Source organism: Lepidochelys kempii, chromosome 2, assembly GCF_965140285.1.
Source record: "Lepidochelys kempii isolate rLepKem1 chromosome 2, rLepKem1.hap1, whole genome shotgun sequence".
Classification (NCBI taxonomy): domain Eukaryota; kingdom Metazoa; phylum Chordata; order Testudines; family Cheloniidae; genus Lepidochelys; species Lepidochelys kempii.
The window spans coordinates 261,753,651-261,772,752 of NC_136381.1; the positions used below are offsets into that span (position 1 = coordinate 261,753,651).

General features: G+C 48.3%; 2 protein-coding genes across 3 annotated transcripts in view; one reads left to right on the plus strand and one right to left on the minus strand.

Annotated features, from left to right (window-relative positions):
* The window catches only part of LOC140907855 (vasoactive intestinal polypeptide receptor), a 177,033-nt gene that overhangs the window by 154,555 nt on the left and 3,376 nt on the right, over positions 1-19,102 (plus strand). For both annotated transcript variants that reach the window (XM_073334767.1, XM_073334769.1), the window contains 3 exons: positions 5,285-5,354; positions 9,419-9,510; positions 17,693-17,822. In XM_073334767.1, coding sequence (XP_073190868.1) covers positions 5,285-5,354; positions 9,419-9,510; positions 17,693-17,822 — 292 coding nt within the window. The remainder of the gene's footprint in view (positions 1-5,284; positions 5,355-9,418; positions 9,511-17,692; positions 17,823-19,102) is intronic.
* SEC22C (SEC22 homolog C, vesicle trafficking protein) overlaps positions 3,816-19,102 on the minus strand; it is a 227,785-nt gene continuing 212,498 nt past the window's right edge. Inside the window, exon 8 of the mRNA XM_073334772.2 lies at positions 3,816-3,945. Coding sequence (XP_073190873.2) covers positions 3,846-3,945 — 100 coding nt within the window. The 3' untranslated portion in view covers positions 3,816-3,845. The remainder of the gene's footprint in view (positions 3,946-19,102) is intronic.

A 19,102-nucleotide genomic window follows, 5' to 3' on the forward strand; every position in this document is an offset into this window, starting at 1 on the left:
TTTAGTCGGGGATTGGTCCTGCTTTGAGCAGGGGGTTAGAATCATAGAATCATAGAATATCAGGGTTGGAAGGGACCTCAGGAGGTCATCTAGTCCAACCCCCTGCTCAAAGCAGGACCCATCCCCAACTAAATCATCCCAGCCAGGGCTTTGTCAAGCCTGACCTTAAAAACCTCTAAGGAAGGAGATTCTACCACCTCCCTAGGTAACGCATTCCAGTGTTTCACCACCCTCCTAGTGAAAAAGTTTTTCCTAATATCCAACCTAAACCTCCCCCACTGCAACTTCAGTCCATTACTCCTTGTTCTGTCATCTGCCAGCACTGAGAACAGTCTAGATCCATCCTCTTTGGAACCCCCTTTCAGGTAGTTGAAAGCAGCTATCAAATCCCCCCTCATTCTTCTCTTCTGCAGACTAAACAATCCCAGTTCCCTCAGCCTCTCCTCATAAGTCATGTGTTCCAGTCCCCTAATCATTTTTTTTGCCCTCCGCTGGACTCTTTCCCATTTTTCCACATCCTTCTTGTAGTGTGGGGCCCAAAACTGGACACAGTACTCCAGATAAGGCCTCACCAATGTCGAATAGAGGGGAACGATCACGTCCCTCGATCTGTTGGCAATGCCCCTACCTATACATCCCAAAATGCCATTGGCCTTCTTGGCAACAAGGGCACACTGTTGACTCATATCCAGCTTCTCGTCCACTGTAACCCCTAGGTCCTTTTCTGCAGAACTGCTGCCTAGCCATACGGTCCCTAGTCTGTAGCGGTGCATGGGATTCTTCCGTCCTAAGTGCAGGACTCTGCACTTGTCCTTGTTGAACCTCCTCAGATTTCTTTTGGCCCAATCCTCTAATTTGTCTAGGGCCCTCTGTATCCAATCCCTACCCTCCAGCGTATCTACCTCTCCTCCCAGTTTAGTGTCATCTGCAAACTTGCTGAGGGTGCAATCCACGCCATCCTCCAGATCATTTTTTAAGATATTGAACAAAACTGGCCCGAGGACCAAGGCTTGGGGCACTCCACTTGATACCGGCTGCCAACTAGACATGGAGCCATTGATCACTACCCATTGAGCCCGACAATCTAGCCAACTTTCTATCCACCTTATAGTCCATTCATCCAGCCCATACTTCTTTAACTTACTGGCAAGAATACTGTGGGAGACCGTGTCAAAAGCTTAGCTAAAGTCAAGGAAAAACACGTTCACCGCTTTCCCCTCATCCACAGAGCCAGTTATCTCGTCATAGAAGGCAATTAGATTAGCCAGGCATGACTTGCCCTTGCTGAATCCATGCTGGCTGTTCCTGATCACTTTTCTCTCCTCTAAGTGCTTCAGAATTGATTCCTTGAGGACCTGCTCCATGGTTTTTCCAGGGACTGAGGTGAGGCTGGCTGGCCTGTAGTTCCCAGGATCCTCCTTCTTCCCTTTTTTAAAGATGGGCACTACATTAGCCTTTTTCCAGTCGTCCGGGACTTTCCCCGATCGCCATGAGTTTTCAAAGATAATGGCCAATGGCTCTGCAATCACATCAGCCAACTCCCTTTAGCATCCTCAGATGCAGTGCATCCGGCCCCATGGACTTGTGCATGTTCAGCTTTTCTAAATAGTCCCGAACCATTTCTTTCTCCACAGAGGGCTGGTCATCTCCTCCCCATGCTGTGCTGCCCAGTGCAGCAGTCTGGGAGCTGACCTTGTTCATGAAGACAGAAGCAAAAAAAGCATTGAGTACATTAGCTTTTTCCACATCTTCTGTCACTAGGTTGCCTCCCTCATTCAGTAAGGGGCCCACACTTTCCTTGACTTTCTTCTTGTTACTAACATACCTGAAGAAACCCTTCTTGTTACTCTTAACATCTCTTGCTAGCTGCAACTGCAGGTGTGATTTGGCCTTCCTGATTTCACTCCTGCATCCCCGAGCAATATTTTTATACTCTTCCCTGGTCATTTGTCCAATCTTCCACTTCTTGTAAGCTTCTTTTTTGGGTTCAAGATCAGCAAGGATTTCACCGTTAAGCCAAGCTGGTCGCCTGCCATATTTACTATTCTTTCTACACATCGGGATGGTTTGTCCCTGTGACCTCAATAAGGATTTTTTAAAATACAGCCATCTCTCCTGGACTCCTTTTCCCCTCATATTATTCTCCCAGGGGATCCTGCCCATCAGTTCCCTGAGGGAGTCAAAGTCAGCTTTTCTGAAGTCCAGGGTCCGTATTCTGCTGCTCTCCTTTCTTCACTGTGTCAAGATCCTGAACTCGACCATCTCATGGTCACTGCCTCCCAGGTTCCCATCCACTTTTGCTTCCCCTACTAATTCTTCCCAGTTTGTGAGCAGCAGGTCAAGAAGAGCTCTGCCCCTAGTTGGTTCCTCCAGCACTTGCACCAGGAAATTGTCCCCTACACTTTCCAAAAACTTCCTGGATTGTCTGTGCACCGCTGTATTGCTGTCCCAGCGGATATCAGGGTGATTGAAGTCTCCCATGAGAACCAGGGCCTGCGATCTAGTAACTTCCGTGAGTCGCCGGAAGAAAGCCTTGTCCACCTCATCCCCCTGGTCCAGTGGTCTATAGCAAACTCCCACCACGACATCACCCTTGTTGCTCACACTTCTAAACTTAATCCAGAGACACTCAGGTTTTTCTGCAGTTTCATACTTGAGCTCTGAGCAGTCATACTGCTCCCTTACATACAGTGCAACTCCCCCACCTTCTGCCCTGCCTGTCCTTCCTGAACAGTTTATATCCATCCATGACAGTACTCCAGTCATGTGAGTTATCCCACCAAGTCTCTGTTATTCCAATCACATCATAATTCCTTGACTATGCCAGGACTTCCAGTTCTCCCTGCTTATTTCCCAGGCTTCTTCCATTTGTGTATAGGCACTTGAGATAACTCGCTGATTGTCCCTCTTTCTCAGTATGAGGCAGGAGCCCTGTCCTCTCGCGTGCTCCTGCTCGTGCTTCCTCCCGGTATCCCACTTCCCCACTTACCTCAGGGCTTTGGTCTCCTTCCCCCGGTGAACCTAGTTTAAAGCCCTCCTCACTAGGTTAGCCAGCCTGCCTGCGAAGATGTTCTTCCCTGTCTTCGTTAGGTGGAGCCTGTCTCTGCCTAGCACTCCTCCTTCTTGGAACACCATCCCATGGTCAAAGAATCCAAAGCCTTCTCTCCGACACCACCTGCGTAGCCATTTGTTGACTTCCACGATTCGACGGTCTCTACCCAGGCCTTTTCCTTCCACGGGCAGGATGGACGAGAAGACCACTTGTGCCTCAAACTCTTTTATCCTTCTTCCCAGAACCATGTAGTCTGCAGTGATCCGCTCAAGGTCATCCTTGGCAGTATCATTGGTGCCCATGTGGAGAAGCAGGAAGGGGTAGCGCTTGATGAGTCTCGCCGTCACATCGTGAATCCTAGCTCCTGGCAAGCAGCAGACTTCTCGGTTTTCCCGGTTGGGGCGGCAGATAGATGACTCAGTCCCCCTGAGGAGAGAGTCCCCGACCACAACCACCCGCCTCCTTCTCTTGGGAGCGGTGGTCGTGGAACCCCCAACCCTAGGACAGTGCATCTCATGCCTTCCAATCAGCAGAGTCTTTTTCTGCTCCCTTCCCTCAGATGTATCATGTAGTCCACTCTCTGCATTAGTACCTGTGGAGAGAACATGAAAATGGTTACTTACCTGTATCTGCGTTGCTGGTACATGGACGCTCCCCTTTCTTCTTCTGGAGGTCACATGCTGCCAAATCTCTTCACCGTCCTGTCCCCGCTGCGCAGCCTGCTCTGAATCTTCAGAACCTTGTGCCCGTAGAAGCATATCCTGACGTCTGTCCGGGAAATCTTCGGTTTCTCTTATGCAATGCAGGGTCGATACCTGTTGCTCCAGACCTTGAACCTTCTCTTCCAATATGGAGACCAGCTTGCACTTTGTACAGACAAAGTCGCTTCTGTCCTGTGGAAGAAAGACAAACATGGCACATCCAGTGCAGGTCACAACAGCTGAACACCCCTCATCCATAATATCTTCCTTCTACGAGCTCACTCAGGAGTTGTAGTAACTACTCAGAGAAGTCGGCCAGATGTAAGCCTCGGCAGGCTCTCCCCAGGTGAACTCCCAGGCAAACTCCCTCTGTTAGCCGCTCTGCTGTTCGCTGCTCAGCTGGTTCACAGCTGACTGGCTTTTATACAGTCAGGCCCATTTGAGGCTCACCTGGCTCCTGAGGTCCCTTCCAACCCTGATATTCTATGATTCTATGAAGTTTTACAAGTAACAAATGACATGTGAGTAATTATGACCCTATCCTGCAATCTGTACTCATGTAGAGTAACACTTAGACAAGCAGTCCTCCTGAAGCCAGTAGGGCTGCTCGTATGGTAACTACTACTCAGGGTTGCAGAATCAGGCTTTAGTTACGTACATGTTGGGTATGCCCTTCCTTCTAACATTTGCAACATGCAATTATGATGGTGATCATAATGGTCCTTTCTGGCTTTAAAATCTGAGAGTCTAAGTTTTGAGAGGCTTGCTGGCTTGAATTTGTCTGCAGGGCAGCAACTGTCATTTGAATGTCTCATAAACCAATCTGGGATTTTATGATTTTTATTCCCGGCAGCATACATTTTGCAAGAATTAAAGGAGTTCCTCTAACAACCAGATGTGCCCATTTATTGAGCATCCCTAAATGAACCTAAAAATGTGTGTAATAAAATAAGTATTTTAGTTGGTGCCTTTATGCTCCAGCGCTGGGCACGTGGGCTTTCAAAACGGTGATAAAATTGGTTCTCTTTAGCGTATACTGTATCTTATCACTATGCCCCTCATTCGTAAGTAAGATGTTTATTACAATGACTAGAGCTGATAAAAAAAAAAAGGGAACAAAATTGTGAATGTGTCCCTCTGTTAATAACAAAACCAATTAGTTCCATACGGGAGGGGGAAAGGAAAAATGGTTGTGAACATTGTCCAAAATATTCCTGTTTACTTTTAAAATTTTATAATTGACATTTCTAATTTCCAACCAAATGTTGACCAGTTAAAGACAACCCATATCACAACACATGGGATGAAATCCTTCATCCCATTAAAGCCAGTGGAAGTTTTGTCATTAACTTCAGCTGGGCCAGGGTTTCACCCAGCAGGTAGTCAGTGCTCTTTGCTCTCTGGAATCTCTCTTTGTGAAGCTTTGCATCTGAAATACTGGTAGCCGCCCCAGACTGGCGCTTTCGTCAGATTTCTGCATAACAGCCTGTTTGCTCCGATTTGGTTGTTATTTTCCTTTGTTTATTTGCAGGTGTTGGGAGGACATAGGCGAGTCCCGGTACTGGTTGATCATCAGAGCTCCTATTGCGGTTTCTATTTTGGTAAAGTATCAGCAATCTCCACTGGCTGCAACAGCCCTTGTTAGTGAAAGCTCAGACCCTAGGTTATGCATGGATGAGTGTTCCATAAATGGCATATGCAGGCAGACAGATGTAAGTGGATAGACAGACTGACTAGAAAACAGTCTTTGCCAAGCATTTCTCTGATGTGGGTGAATTGTCTTCACAGCATGGGCCAACCTAACTAACTGATGTTAAAGTAACTTCCCTTGGAGGGCAGGTTATCCAGAACTGCCTATGGAAGGGCTTGTTGTACCCTGAAGCAGCTGGTGCTGGCCATTCTCAGAGCCAGGATACTGGATTAGTTGTACTGCAGGTCTGATCCAGTCTGGCATTTCCTGTGTTCTACTGTAACTAATGTGAGAAGAGCAGATGTTTCCTTATTAGAATCCCATTTGCAAAACCTTTCCACCTTTTAAGAAATAAGTCATGGATTAGAATGCTCAGGACCTGTTCCTGTGAGGTGCTGACGTCCTTCCCAAAGGAGGTTTGACTTTGGGTAAGTTAGACTTCAGTAAGAGCTGAGGACGCTTGGCAAGGCTCAGAGGCGCACTACACCTCGTAGGATCAGGTCCTCAGTCCTCAAGTTCCCTTAACACTTCATCCTGAAGCATCTGGGAGGAAAGGGTGAGTGCTTGGATACTACAGTGGTGAGCGGTGGTATAAAGAAACCTCTGATAAATGGAGGACCATGTAGGAAAGGAGGTTGAGTTGCCCAACCTGGAAAGTTGGTGGAAGCGATCTCCAAGAAAGAGGCACCAATGAGCGTTACAAGCACTTTACCTCTACTCTGGAAAAGGAGGACACAGATGTTGAAGAACATATTGATTCACAGTAGCAAATAGATAAATCTAAGGGGTGGTGAACTCTACCCAAGTTAGGTTGACCTAGCTACGTCACTCAGGGATGTGAAAAATTCTCAGACATAGTTAAGCTGACCTAAGCCCCGATGTAGACACCACTAAGTCGATGGAAGAATTCTTCCATCAACCTAGCTACCAATTCTCTGAGAGGTGGATTTACTATCGCAATAGAAGAACTTCTTCTGTCGCTGTAGTAAGTGTCTATGCTGCAGCTGTGTCACTGCAGCGTTTCTAGTGTACACATACCCTAACTCCGTTTCAAAAACAATGCTCCAACTTTCTCTTCCAGCATTAGGGTTTTCTCTGCCGGACCCCTCTGTCTCAGACCCTAGTTTCCTTTGCCCCAGAGAGGATCCATCTCCTCTTGTACTCTGGTTAAATCAGAGCCACCTGCTAATAGGATTCATTATTAATTAAACTGCACCTTCATGCATGGTTCCAGACCCAACCCACCGGAGGATCCCTGCTTCTCAGTGCAGAATCCTAGAGTCTGCCCCCTGTTACATGGGGTTAAACAGCTCTATTATTGATACCCATACATGAGTCATCTTCAGTTGTACACAAGTAACTCCCCCATCAGCAGGTGGTACTCCCACACATCTGGCAACACAACTGGACCAAGGAATGTTATAAGCAGATTCTCTGACCCAGCGTACCTACCCATTTTTTGGCCCCATATCACCTCCTTGGTTTTCATCAGACCCCTCGTTTTCATCTCTTCCCTGCATTTGCCTCCAACCAATTCTCAATTTTCTCTTGAACACATAAATAGTCCTCTCTGGTTGCCATGTTGTTTCAAATGCAAAATTCAGCCCAGGCTCATCCTGAGGTATTTAAACCTTCCCTGATGGAAATGTCCTAAAGGTTTTAATACAAAATTATCACTTTTCCATAGGTGTTTTGCATCATCCTATAGAATCTAATAGATAATTACATCCTTGCTATAGGTTTTTAGAGTAATTTCTCAAGATTCTTGATCTAGTTCCCACTGAAGTCAATGGGAGTGTCTGATATCGAGCTTTCTGTGGGAGATAAAAGAGACCATAGAGCCCCATGATGTTTCTAAAGACACCAGTTGGTTCCATCCCTATTGATTCTATACAACTTCCCCATTTGGATGTTCAGCAAACCTGGGTCCATTTGTGAGCAAGGACCGGAAATCAGATGAACTTCAGTTGAATTCAGCTTTGAGTTTGTTCCCCAAACTCAGGGCAAACATGCGGGAGAGGAAGGACAGAGAAAGCAACATCCACAAAACAAGATTTGTAGAGCCCACCCCAACCTGAGATCTCTATCTTGCACATAAGTTCTCCTTATTGCCAATGTATATTACCCTTTGCGTGAAGCAATCTGCCTGCATCACCTGTCACAGAGCTAATCTCAAGAACAAACATTTTTAATAACCACTTTGTATTTTATTAACCTTACTAAACTGAAATGAAATCCTTATCTGACATGTCAAAATGTTTGTCTTTCAGAAAGACCGGTAGATCAGATTTTCTCTTTCCCGATGTAACCTTTTTTAGAAAGAAATGCACCTCATTCTCCTGGGATGGAAGGCCTAATATCTTTTGCTGTTGTTCAATAAAATAAGTCTAAACTTTTTTCTCAGCACAGAACAGACGCTGTCCAGTAATTACGATTTTCTTCTGCATGCCTCAAAGAAATCCATCGCTAAAGCCTGTCCCCTTTGCCCGTCTGCCCGAGCACAGTCCACTCCCATTTAACCTTCCCTGTTCGCACTCTCAGCCACCTGGGCTTGACACAGTCAATGCTGCACACTGCACAGATGCTTGGGAAGCAACTCAGATCTTATGTTCACTTACTACAACTCGCATGTTACCGATGCTGATTAGAATCTGCCCCCTATGTCTAGTTGCCTGTGTCGGGGCAAGTCTCTTTTTTTTTTCTAGGCTAATAAACACAATCAGAAACTATGGCGAGCAAAGTGGGAGAGCTAAGATGAGGGTAATTAAGCACTGGCACAGCTTGACCAAGGTCTGTGGTAAATTCTCCATCCCTTAGAGTCTTTCAGTTAAGAGTGGATAACTGTCTAAAGGAGAGGTGTTCTGGCTCATCCACAAGTTCTTGGGCTAGATGTAGGAATCGCTCGATGAAGCTCTCTAGCCTGAGCTGTGCAGAAGGTCAGACGAGATGATCATAATGGTTCCTTCTGGCCTTTACATCTATGACAATGTAAAATAAGAATCGCTTGAGAGGTCATTAATGGTAAAGGATAAGGAAGGAGATTTTGTGCCCAGACTGGTCTAAATTCACACCAGGGTTTCAAGTCTTCTCTGGTGTTGATCATCTCCTGCTTCTCAGTTGTGCCAAGCAGCAGCATTCGTCAGAGGTTAGAGCATTGCTGTGGGAGTTGGGGAGACCTGAGTTCTAGTCCTGCCAGCTGCTGTGTGACTTTGGGCAGTCCCCTTTGTCACCTCCCCGTGCCTCAATTCCATCTGTAAAAAGAGGATGATCGTACCTGGAGCACTTTGAGATCCTCAGACGAAAAGCAGAGCTAAGGATAATAAAAATAGCTCCAGGGCACCAATGGTTTTATGGTTTGGCCTAGTCTGGAAGCAGAGGCAATGTGCCAATGTTTACCTGTGATGTTAATTCCCTGCTGCCCTAGCTCGCCGGCGTGTGTGTGAAGAAGGCATGCCTGGTGAGGCAGGATAGGAGTCTGTTTTGCAGTTCTCTCTGACACCGTTCCATGTATCTATTTTTTGGCGCACGGCCCCCATCCCAGTCTGTGACGTGCCCGGCAGCGAGCCCCGTATCGCCATCTACTGTGGGCCGTGACCTCCGCTGCTCAACTAACCGAAAAGCTCTAATTCTGCCCTGTCGCCAGCCCCCCCCCCCCCCCCCCCATGCAGCAGGACGTCGTGCAGAGCTGTGCTCTATGGGTTTGACATCATCATACTTGAGATGTATGACACAAAGTCCCAAGCAGGCTGATGTCAGGCCCAAGATGGCTGCCATTCTGTCTCAGTTTACCATGTGCTCACAGAGTGGGGTTTTCTGCCTGTGGCTTTTTAACAACGGCTCATTCCATGAACAGATCATTGAGGCAAAAGAAATACCCTCTAACAACTAGCTCTTTTCACTGCAGAAAGGGATCATGGGAGTTTAACCCCCTTTTTTCTCTCTCTCTCTCGCTCTCCTTTCTCTGTTTCCCATTAGGTAAACTTCATCCTCTTCATTTGTATTATCCGGATCCTATTCCAGAAGCTGCATTCCCCTGATGTTGGGCGCAATGAAACCAGCCAGTACTTGTAAGTCCTAGACTGTTTTCACCTGAACCATGCAGTGTTGATGAGACCTGTCAGGCAAGGCTGTTTGCTTACCCAGAACCATCCTCCCTGTCTACATTTGATTGATCCCACTCCAAAATGTTTTGAGTCGATCAAAGGTATCTGAGATTAGGGGGTTGGGAGATGTGCTAAAATAATCAAGCATGTGGCTGTCAAACTGTTTATAGATGGGTCAGGAGTCTTGCTCCTAGGAATAGCAATGAACAGGTGAGCTCCACGATGATGCTTCATTATAAGACAAACAGGTGCTTGATTTGTACATTCATCATTTACTGGGTTCAGTTGACATAGGTGGCTAAAAGTTTCCTGAGGCTCAGAAAGAACGGGCCAAAGCCTCCCCTGGTGCAAACCTTCACAGCTCCATTGAAGTCTCTTTGCATTCAGTGGAGCTGCACCATTTTACATCAGCAGAGAACTTGGTCCAGCAATTTCACATCCAGGGTAACTAGATCTAGCCACGTTCTTGGAATCCTCATCCATCATGAAGTCTTTGGGGTTCGGCCAGACCCCAAGCTCACTATGTGCTGCCCAGCAGGGGCCTGCTTCGCCAGTACCTGCTTAATCAGGCTCTTGGTAAGACTTTTGGGGGAACTCATCAGGTCCTCGGTACTGTCTCCAGAACCATAGTCTTACCTGGTAGTGCTGTGTCCCAAGGCACCGCAGCCATGACATCAGGGCCGGCTCTAGGTACCAACGTTCCAAGCAGATACAATTCGGTGGCAATTCGGCGGCAGCTTCTCTCTCCTGCCGTCCGCTGTGGCAATTCGGCGGCGACAGGTTTTTCCGGTGCTTGGGGCGGCAAAAACGGTAGAGCCGGCCCTGCATGAAGTGACACTGAAAAGAACAGAGTGAGGACTAGAGAGGTGACCGCAGATCACAGTGGGCACAGCTGTCTGGAATCCTGTACAGTTGGGGGTATGTTACGTTCATGATTTAATGAAAAATCAGATGGATTTACTGTCAGTCATTTGTCCAGATGGCAGAAAGCAAGCCTGGGGGAAGGGGAGTGGTGTGGGATAACGGATAGGAAAGTTCAACCTGTTCCATGTCCCCCATAGGCAGATGCAGAATGGCTTCTGTCCCCCCGCAGGCTCCAGACTCTGTTGTGTTAGGGCACTTTCTGGCTCCACCCCAAAGGGTGGAGCTACAGGAGAAGCCCTGGATTCCACATTTAAAGGGCTGTGTGCTGAACCCTATGATCATAATAATAACACTTCCTGTTGCACAAATATGGAAGGGCAGTGGCATTCAGAGGCGCTATCGCTGTGTGTTCAAATGACCTACATAATATAGCACTCCTGTACTAACGGCATGTGACTGACTTCAGCAGAGCCACTTCTGATTTACACCAGTGTATGTGAGATCAAAGTCAGTCTCAGTGGGCAAGATTCTGGTCTCAATTAGATCAGTGTAAATCTGGAGTAAGTCTACACAGCTCCACGGATTCAGTCCAGCTTAATGGTATATAACTAGGGCCCTACCAAATTCACAGTCCATTTTGGTCAATTTCATGGTCATAGGATTTTAAAAATTGTAAATTTCACGATTTCAGCTATTTAAACCTGAAATTGTACGGTGTGGTAATTGTGGGGGGTCCTGTCCCTAAAAGGAGTTGTACGGGGGTCACAAGGTTATTGTGAGGGGGGTGCGGCACTGCGATGCTGCTGGCAGCAGCGCTGCCTTCAGAGCTGGGAAGCTGGAGAGCAGCAGCTGCTGGCCGGGAGCCCAGCTCTGAAGGCAGAGCCACCACCAGCAGCGGTGCAGAAGAAAGGATGGCCTCAGTCAGCAGCCGCCGCTCTCCGGCCGCCCAGCTCTGAAGGCACCAGGCAGAAGTGTAGGGCGGCACGGTCTGGTGTTGCCACCCTTACTTCTGCACTGCTGCTGGCGGAATGCTGCCTTCAGAGCTGGGTGCCCGGCCAACAGTCACCGCCCTCCAGCCACCCAGCTCTCAAGGCAGTGTGGAAGTAAGGGTGGCAATACTGCGACCTGCCCCCCCCCAAAATAACCTTGTGATTCCTCCCTCCCCCCCACACACACACACAACTCCCTTTTGGGTTAGGACCCCCAATTTCAGAAACACTGGTCTCCTCCTGTGAAATCTGGTCTTTTGCGTGCTTTTACCCTGTACTGTACAGATTTCAGGGAGGGAGAGCAGATTTCACGGCCCATGACGTGTTTTTCATGGCCGTCGATTTGGTAGGGCCTATATAGAACCAAGATCAGACACCGACCCATCTTTGCATCTTGCTGCTATCCTGAATCAGCATTTGTAACAATCTAGATCTTTATGGAGGGATTCCTAGAAAGATTTGTATTGGAAAGGATTTCCAGTGGGTCATTTAGTTCATCCTCCTATATGATGGAAGGGACCAATTTCAGCATCCTTACTCTGCCCTTAAATTTGGGTGTCTCCCAGAGCCTTGAAAATCTCTTGTGATGATGATTCCACTTTCTCCACTTGAACTGTTCTTAGACGTAGAAAGGAAACGGTATTTGATCTTACCATTTCCCTGCTGCAGCTCACTAAAGCCTGTTCCTTCTTGTTTTGTTCTCACCGACCAGTATGCGTTATTGGTCCCTGCCTTTTCTATTACATCCCTTTATGTATCTGTAGTCAGATGTCGTGTCTCCCCCTCCGATTACAACATCCCTGTTGATGTGCTGAGATTAAATCAGCATATTGAACTATGTTCTAGAACGAACAGTGTTGTCCTGGGGTCAGATCCTTGCCTTCATTGGGTAACTGGCTCCCATTAATCTCAATGAAAGTTCTGTGTGCGTACACAGGCAGCCAAGGGAAGGATTAGGTCCCAGTGATCTAGGAGGTGGACTTCGTCTTTTTAAAAACGTTTCCAGTGAATTAATCCTGGAAAAAGCTACCTTGCTATACCCACAGACCAAGATATGGCACAAGAGGCAGTAATCCAAGCTTCCCCACGCTGCACTGCCAGTGTGCCCCTAGAAGGACTGCCTCATGGGCAAGCATAGCCTTCCCCATATCTACCACCCCTCTCCCTACACTTCCCTCTGCAAAAACTCCACTAGCCCAAGCAGACTCAAACAGGGAGAAGAGCCCAGGAGTCCCTGGTGACCCAGAGGCATCTTGCTGTTGCCAGTCTCGGTTACGTGGAAGGGGATCACGCACTACGGTGATGAGTGGCAATGCAGAGCCTTGAGCTGGATGGATAGACAGGCCCCTGGTCAAGCAAGGGGAGTTTAGGCTCAGTGCTCGTTCAGTCCTTGCTTTTTCTGCTGCCAACCAGGGGGGCAGTTGTACTATGTGCTTTTGTTTGATGTTGACTCACATGGTGGGGAATAGACTGAGCCCCTCAGGGCTAGAATTTCCAAAGGAGCCCAAGGGAGTTAAGTGCCAAAATCCCATCAAACTGAACACCTCATATCCTGAGATGCCTTTGAAAATCCCAGCCCAGACTCACTGCACTTAGGCCACTGTAGCAGTTTGCGGCAGGGCCCTCTTGGCTCCCGCCTCTGCTAGACTGAGAAAGTCACTCGGAGACCCTGGGGTTCAATAACTATTGGTGCTTTTTATTGACCGGGTTGAGCTCCCACCATCTTCTCACCATACAGCTTACATAGGGCCGGGTTCCTAGTGTCCGAACTCAGAAGCCGAAGGGCTTTCTCCCTGCCTGCCTGCACTCCCTCGCTCTCCTCTGTCCCACCTCCCTGGCTTCCTTCTTCCCAGCCTCTTATATAGCCCTGGACTCATTGGGCTAGCAGCTGGCTCTCATTCCCCAATTAGGGCAGGTTCTTTCCAGCCAGCTCCACTTTATTCACCTAAATGGGGCTGGCGGTCCAGGGGCCTCATTCTGCAGTCGTTCTGCTCAGCACCCAGTCACAGCCACCAAACATCCATCATATGGTAACAACTCTCAGGGCTTGTCTACACTACCCGCCAGATCGGCGGGCAGCGATCGATCCAGTGGGGGTCGATTTATCGTGTCTAGTCTAGACGTGAGAAATCGACCTCTGAGCGCTCTCCCGTCGACTCCGGTACTCCACCAGAACAAGAAACGCAAGCAGGGTCGACGGGAGAGCGTCAGCTGTCGACTTACCGCAGTGTCGACTTACCATGGTGAAGACACCACAGTAAGTAGGTCTAAGTACGTCGACTTCAGCTGCGCTATTCACGTAGCTGAAGTTACGTATCTTAGATCAACCCCGCACGGTAGTGTAGACAAGCTCTCAGTCACTGCTGATGTGGGGTAGATTAGAACCAGCAATATAACAGTATAAACCTTGCGTTGTTCAGCCTGTTCCTAAACCATCAAACCCTCCACTGCCCCCGGGCAGAATTCCACCCTGGGCTACCAGGTGCACAGGGGAAACTCTCCCTCTGCCACACCCCTGAAAGTATGCAGGAAACTCGGGGCACCTGCCCTGCTTTCTGCAGGCAATAGCAGGGAGCAGTCCCTACACTCAGGCGTGCAAAGACTATGGTCATGCTTGGCTGCTGCATGTGACCTTCGGCTCACTCCCACTTCAGACATCCACAAAGCAGCTGGGCACAGAAGGCCCATCTGTGCTGCAAAGTGAAACTGCAAGGGTTATCCAAGAAAAATCTGGTATTGCATTCTTCTTGGGTCTCAACACTTCTGTGCTATTCTGTGCAGGTACTTATGCTGGGCCCATCACTTTTTGGTATCTGGGAACCTACTGAAAGTACAAAAGTTCATGTCTTGCATTTGTTAAGCTTGCAAGAATGATTTTGCTTCATACCTGAAACGTCCTTGCACTGAATTACTCAGTCTTTTAAATTCCGTGCTCGATCCATGTCCTTTTGGCCAGTCTGCATTGGTATAAGTGGATGTCACTCCCAGCCAAGTCACTGGATTTGTGCCTGCTTACACCATGCTGAATTTGGCCCTTGGGACCAAATGTGACCCTCAGTTACATTGGTGCAACCTGATTGACATCAAGGGAGTTGCATGAGTGCAACTGATGGCAGGATTTGGCCCTCAGCATCCAGAAAGCTCCTGCCAATTGCAGAGGTATGGTCTGGATGACCCAAGAGAGCTGTTCATCATACCTCTCAGTTATTCCTGCCAAATCTGAGATAAGAATTTGTTTTAGTCTAAAAGAATCTGAGATCTCACCCTCCCGCCCCCTCTTTCTCTGCCCCAACCCAACACTGTTTATTGAAGAAAGAATTTGTTGACACATTGACAGTATCTTTCAATGCTTGCCAGTTCCATCTGAGTCCAAGTCTCAAAACTCAGGTGCGCTGCTGACTCATTCATTAATGGTACAGCCATGAAGCTTTACTTTATTATAAAACATGAAGGAACTCCTCATGAAAAAGCCTTTTGAAATTTCGGACAATCAAGCAGCATGGGGACAACAGTATTTCACGCAAGACAGAGGATAAAACCCCATGTTTTCTGAAACAAGAACTTTGCGCTTAATTAATTCCATCAACATGCTATTCTACATAGGTTCTTAGACCACCACCATTCATGCACTAAGCAACGTAACTAACATCTGGCATGTGTGGGTCATTCTTTTTCTCCTCCTCTCCCAAGGGTGAGGGAATTGTGTCTACAGTGTTGTGTGTTGGTAGGGCTGGGGGGCGGGGTTAATGTATACACTGCTATGTGTGTGCTAGACAAGGCAGGTGGAAGAAGAGCTCCTTGCATTTGGAGTGGAAGGCGGTGAGCTTTGCGATGGCCGTTAGTTCCTTGGGGAGTTCATTCCACATGCTGGGACCAGCCCCTGAGAAAACTCTGTCTCCCACACCCATGTTTTACCCTTATGGTAGGAAGTGCCATTGTGCCAGAAGACTCAGCCACTGTCTTTATCATGGGGCGTTAGTCAAGCTTTTAGATATCCTGGATCCAGGCCGTTCATTGCCTTGAAGAGAAGGATTGAGACCTAGAGCGTGACTCATTATTCTATGGGAAGCCAGCGTAGGGAGCAGAGGACAGGTTTGGTGGCTGCCGTTGGCACATCTTACTGAGCAGATGTGCAGCTGTGAATTACTAGTAGAAGACACACAAACCAGCTCAAATGGTTTGGTAAAGGGGGAAAAAGACAGATGGATCATCAGCAGCAAGGTACAAAACATTCTCACAAGAAGAAGGGACATGATATCAGGGATAGCTGTACTGTTGGAGTTTCTCAAGAGCGGATGGCCTCATGGCCAAGTATAGTCCATTGCTATAGTCCAGCCAGAAAGTGACCAATGTGTGTGTAACCAAGGCCACGTCATCGTGGAGATGGTAGAAAGTGTTATTCATGGTGATTGATGTCCGTGGAGTTACACCCGTTTGAGCTTTATGGCACAGGGAGGTGGGAGGCAAAGGCGGGACTGCTCTGTCTTATGCCAGCTGCCGGCAGTCCTCCAGCAACCAGTGCAGACAGCAGAGCATCAGGGTGATGTGTTCACAGCACCTGCCTTGTTCAGCCGATGAGTTCCTGCCTTTTGTAGCTGCAGCTTTTTCAGATATAACAAGTTGCAGTGGCCAGATCTGGAAATCATGATTGCATGGACCACAGTGACAGGGCCAGGGTGCCACAGACAGGGGGCATGGTCTTCTGGTCAGTGGCACATGAAAGGGGGTATTTGCATTTGGCCACCCTATGGCAGCAAAGAATCCAGAATGACCCAGGTTGTGGCTCGACTTACTCTGAGGACAGCCGCCCTGGTGGTGGGGGAAGTGATAGCAGGGGGAAGCTTTCCGAATGCCTCCCTCTTCCTACAGGCATCAGTCTAGATTGGGATCAACTCTAGCCAGCTGCTTTACACCCGGGTGCTGACTTCAGCTCGGCATTAGGGGCCAGACAGAAGCCCGTAGAAGCTGGCTGGAATCTGGCCATGGAATAGGCTTTGGATCACGTCCTGTGAAAGCTGGGAAATTCTGCTGGGAGGCGGCGTTTGATCCAATGGAGATGCAGCTATGGGTGTCATCTGTGTACTACTGGCATGTCATCCCTCTCCACCCTACCAGAAGCTTCTACAGATGGTGACTAGAGGGAGGTGGGGAGGAAGACCGTGCCTCATAGGTCTGTGCAGGTGAGGGCCTTGGCAAGGGAGGAACAGTTGCCCATAACACCCTAATGGCCTTGGTCGGAGGGGACAGACCTGAGCCATTTCAGGGCATTTCCATTCCCCACGCTAGCCTCGGTGAGGTGGGACTGGAGTCCTCAGAGATCGATGGTGTCAAATGCCCCTTAAGCTCACTGAAGTTTTACATTTCATTTTATTTCAGTCAGTTGAATTTGATTTCCGTCTGTAATTAGATGTCAGAAATGATCTGCCATTCCTAATGAGAGCTCTGATTATCCTCTTGCGGGCCATTAGGCTCCAACGCTGCTTGTCCTCCTGCTTTGGAACACACGGGCCGCTCCTGCCGCTCTATACGGTATCATCATTTGCAGCTCTACATACGATTTCTCCTCCAGCACCCCGACTTTTCTGCAGTCCCAGGCAACAAAGGCAGTCGTGGGCTCCGTTTGGCTTGTGGAGACGAAAAACAGTCTCTGGCAGGAGTGGAGGAAATATCTCCACAAGAGTGGATGGGCATAAAAATGTCACGCGTTAGAGCATCTCTGTCCCTGAAGCAACCAGCCATCTGTGAGCCCCGGGCAAAGGGGAACGACAGCTGGCTTATTGCCGAGACTCATCTGCCAGGACATGCACCACAATGGTTTCTGTTAATAAGGGGGGGAATTACGTCTCTGAAATCCAGTGTAGCAATCACCATGGGCCAGATCTTCAGTTAAGGTGAAGCGGTGTAGCTGGATGGATGTCAGTGGAGGCTTGCTGATTTACACCGGCGGAGGATGTGGCTCCAAATCTCTGAAGCACTAACGCCCAGATCCTCAAAGGTATTTAGGCTCCTAACGTCCACTGGTTTTTTTCAGTGAACGTCAGGAGCCTACATACCCGTGAGGATCTGGGTTTAATTCCCCTTCTTTTATTACTACCCGCTGCTTATGCTTTCAGAGCTTTAAAATTCCACCTCTGGCACAGAGTGGATTCCCTGGCATCGCACTGACCCGCCCTCCCTGCACTGTAGGTGGGTCATTGGGGCTGTAGGCGCATCAGCAGCCGAATTTCACGCCCTCTCATGCCTTTGGTGGTTGCCCCCTTTCCCTTTACAGCTCATGTTTTTCTTTCTGACAGGAGACTGGCTAAGTCCACCCTGCTGCTGATCCCGCTCTTTGGCGTCCACTACATCGTGTTCGCCTTCTTCCCCGACAACTTCAAAATGGAGATAAAGCTCGTCTTCGAGCTCGTGCTCGGCTCCTTCCAGGTGTGTCACCCCTTAGGCCTGGGCCACGGCCACCAAAACGCAGGGCGAGTCTTTCAGAACTGCAGTGCTTCGTAGGAACGATGGTGGGAAATAAGGAAATGCGTGAAGGTGGTTTCACCAGCAGATGCCCAATCCTGCTCCCACGGGAGTCTTTAGGGGGTTGCCATTGACTTCGGTGAAGGCATGGGTGGGTTACTGTTGTGCATTCTCATTCTGCCTTTCACCTCCTGGCATCCCAATATGTCTTACCAACAATCAGCTAAATCCTATGGTCTGTACGCAGATGCCACACAGACAGCATTCTGTTAACTGCAGTGGGAGGCAGAATTTCTGTTGACCCCAGTGGGGCTTGTTGCATGAGTTCATCCAGAATGAGACCTGGGGGTGGCAGCGTGACCTAGTGGATAAGACTGACCTGGGACTCAGGAGACCCATGCTCTAGTCACTGTTCTTCTGCAGGATGACTTTGGGCATGTCATGTCCCTCCCTATGCCTCAGTCTCCCCAGCTGTAAAATGGGGATAATGATACAGCCTTCCTTTGAGGTATGATGCTGCTTTGAGATAGGGATGAAAAATGCTAGGGGTTATTTCAACCGTTAGATACATACTTCACTTCATACACACTTCGTACTTCATACACACTTCACTTCAATCAATGGTCCACTCTTAACGCAGTCCCCGGTTCTGCACAGTGATTAGCACTCAGTGATGCACTTCCTCCTGTTGTACAGTCAGTTTGAGCCAGTCTGCTTACTTGAGAATTGAGTATGTGTTTTATCACATACTGTCCACTTACGTGCTTTGGTCGGCAGTGAAATAGCTAGCAATGCTGACATTTAAATCGTCATTTGGCAGCTGAATTAGCACCATACAGAGATGGATGGGGCAGTTCAGAGCTATCATTTCAGGCTGCCTGCAGACTCAGGCAGACATCACTGAACTGGTTTGCCACCCGTTCACATCTTCAGTGTTATCTGCCCAACTGTAAGGGCCAGAGACTGACTTTTTTTTTTTTTTAAAGAAAGCCGAGATTCTGAAGAATAAGGTGGCATCGTAAAAAAAAAAAAAAGTCACACCGGTCTCAGCCCAATTCAAATCCTGCACTTTAGTAAGGGAGCTAAAATCAAGCAGCCTTTATCTGTACCAGGAGGACTGTTAGAAGTTTCCTGGCTATGGTCCCTGTGTCCAAGGCTGTGGTTGCAGCTGGGTTTTCTGACTAAGTTAAATGTAGCCTTTCTGATGGTGAGGTTCTAAATGCCTGTTCTCTCTTCCTCCTCCC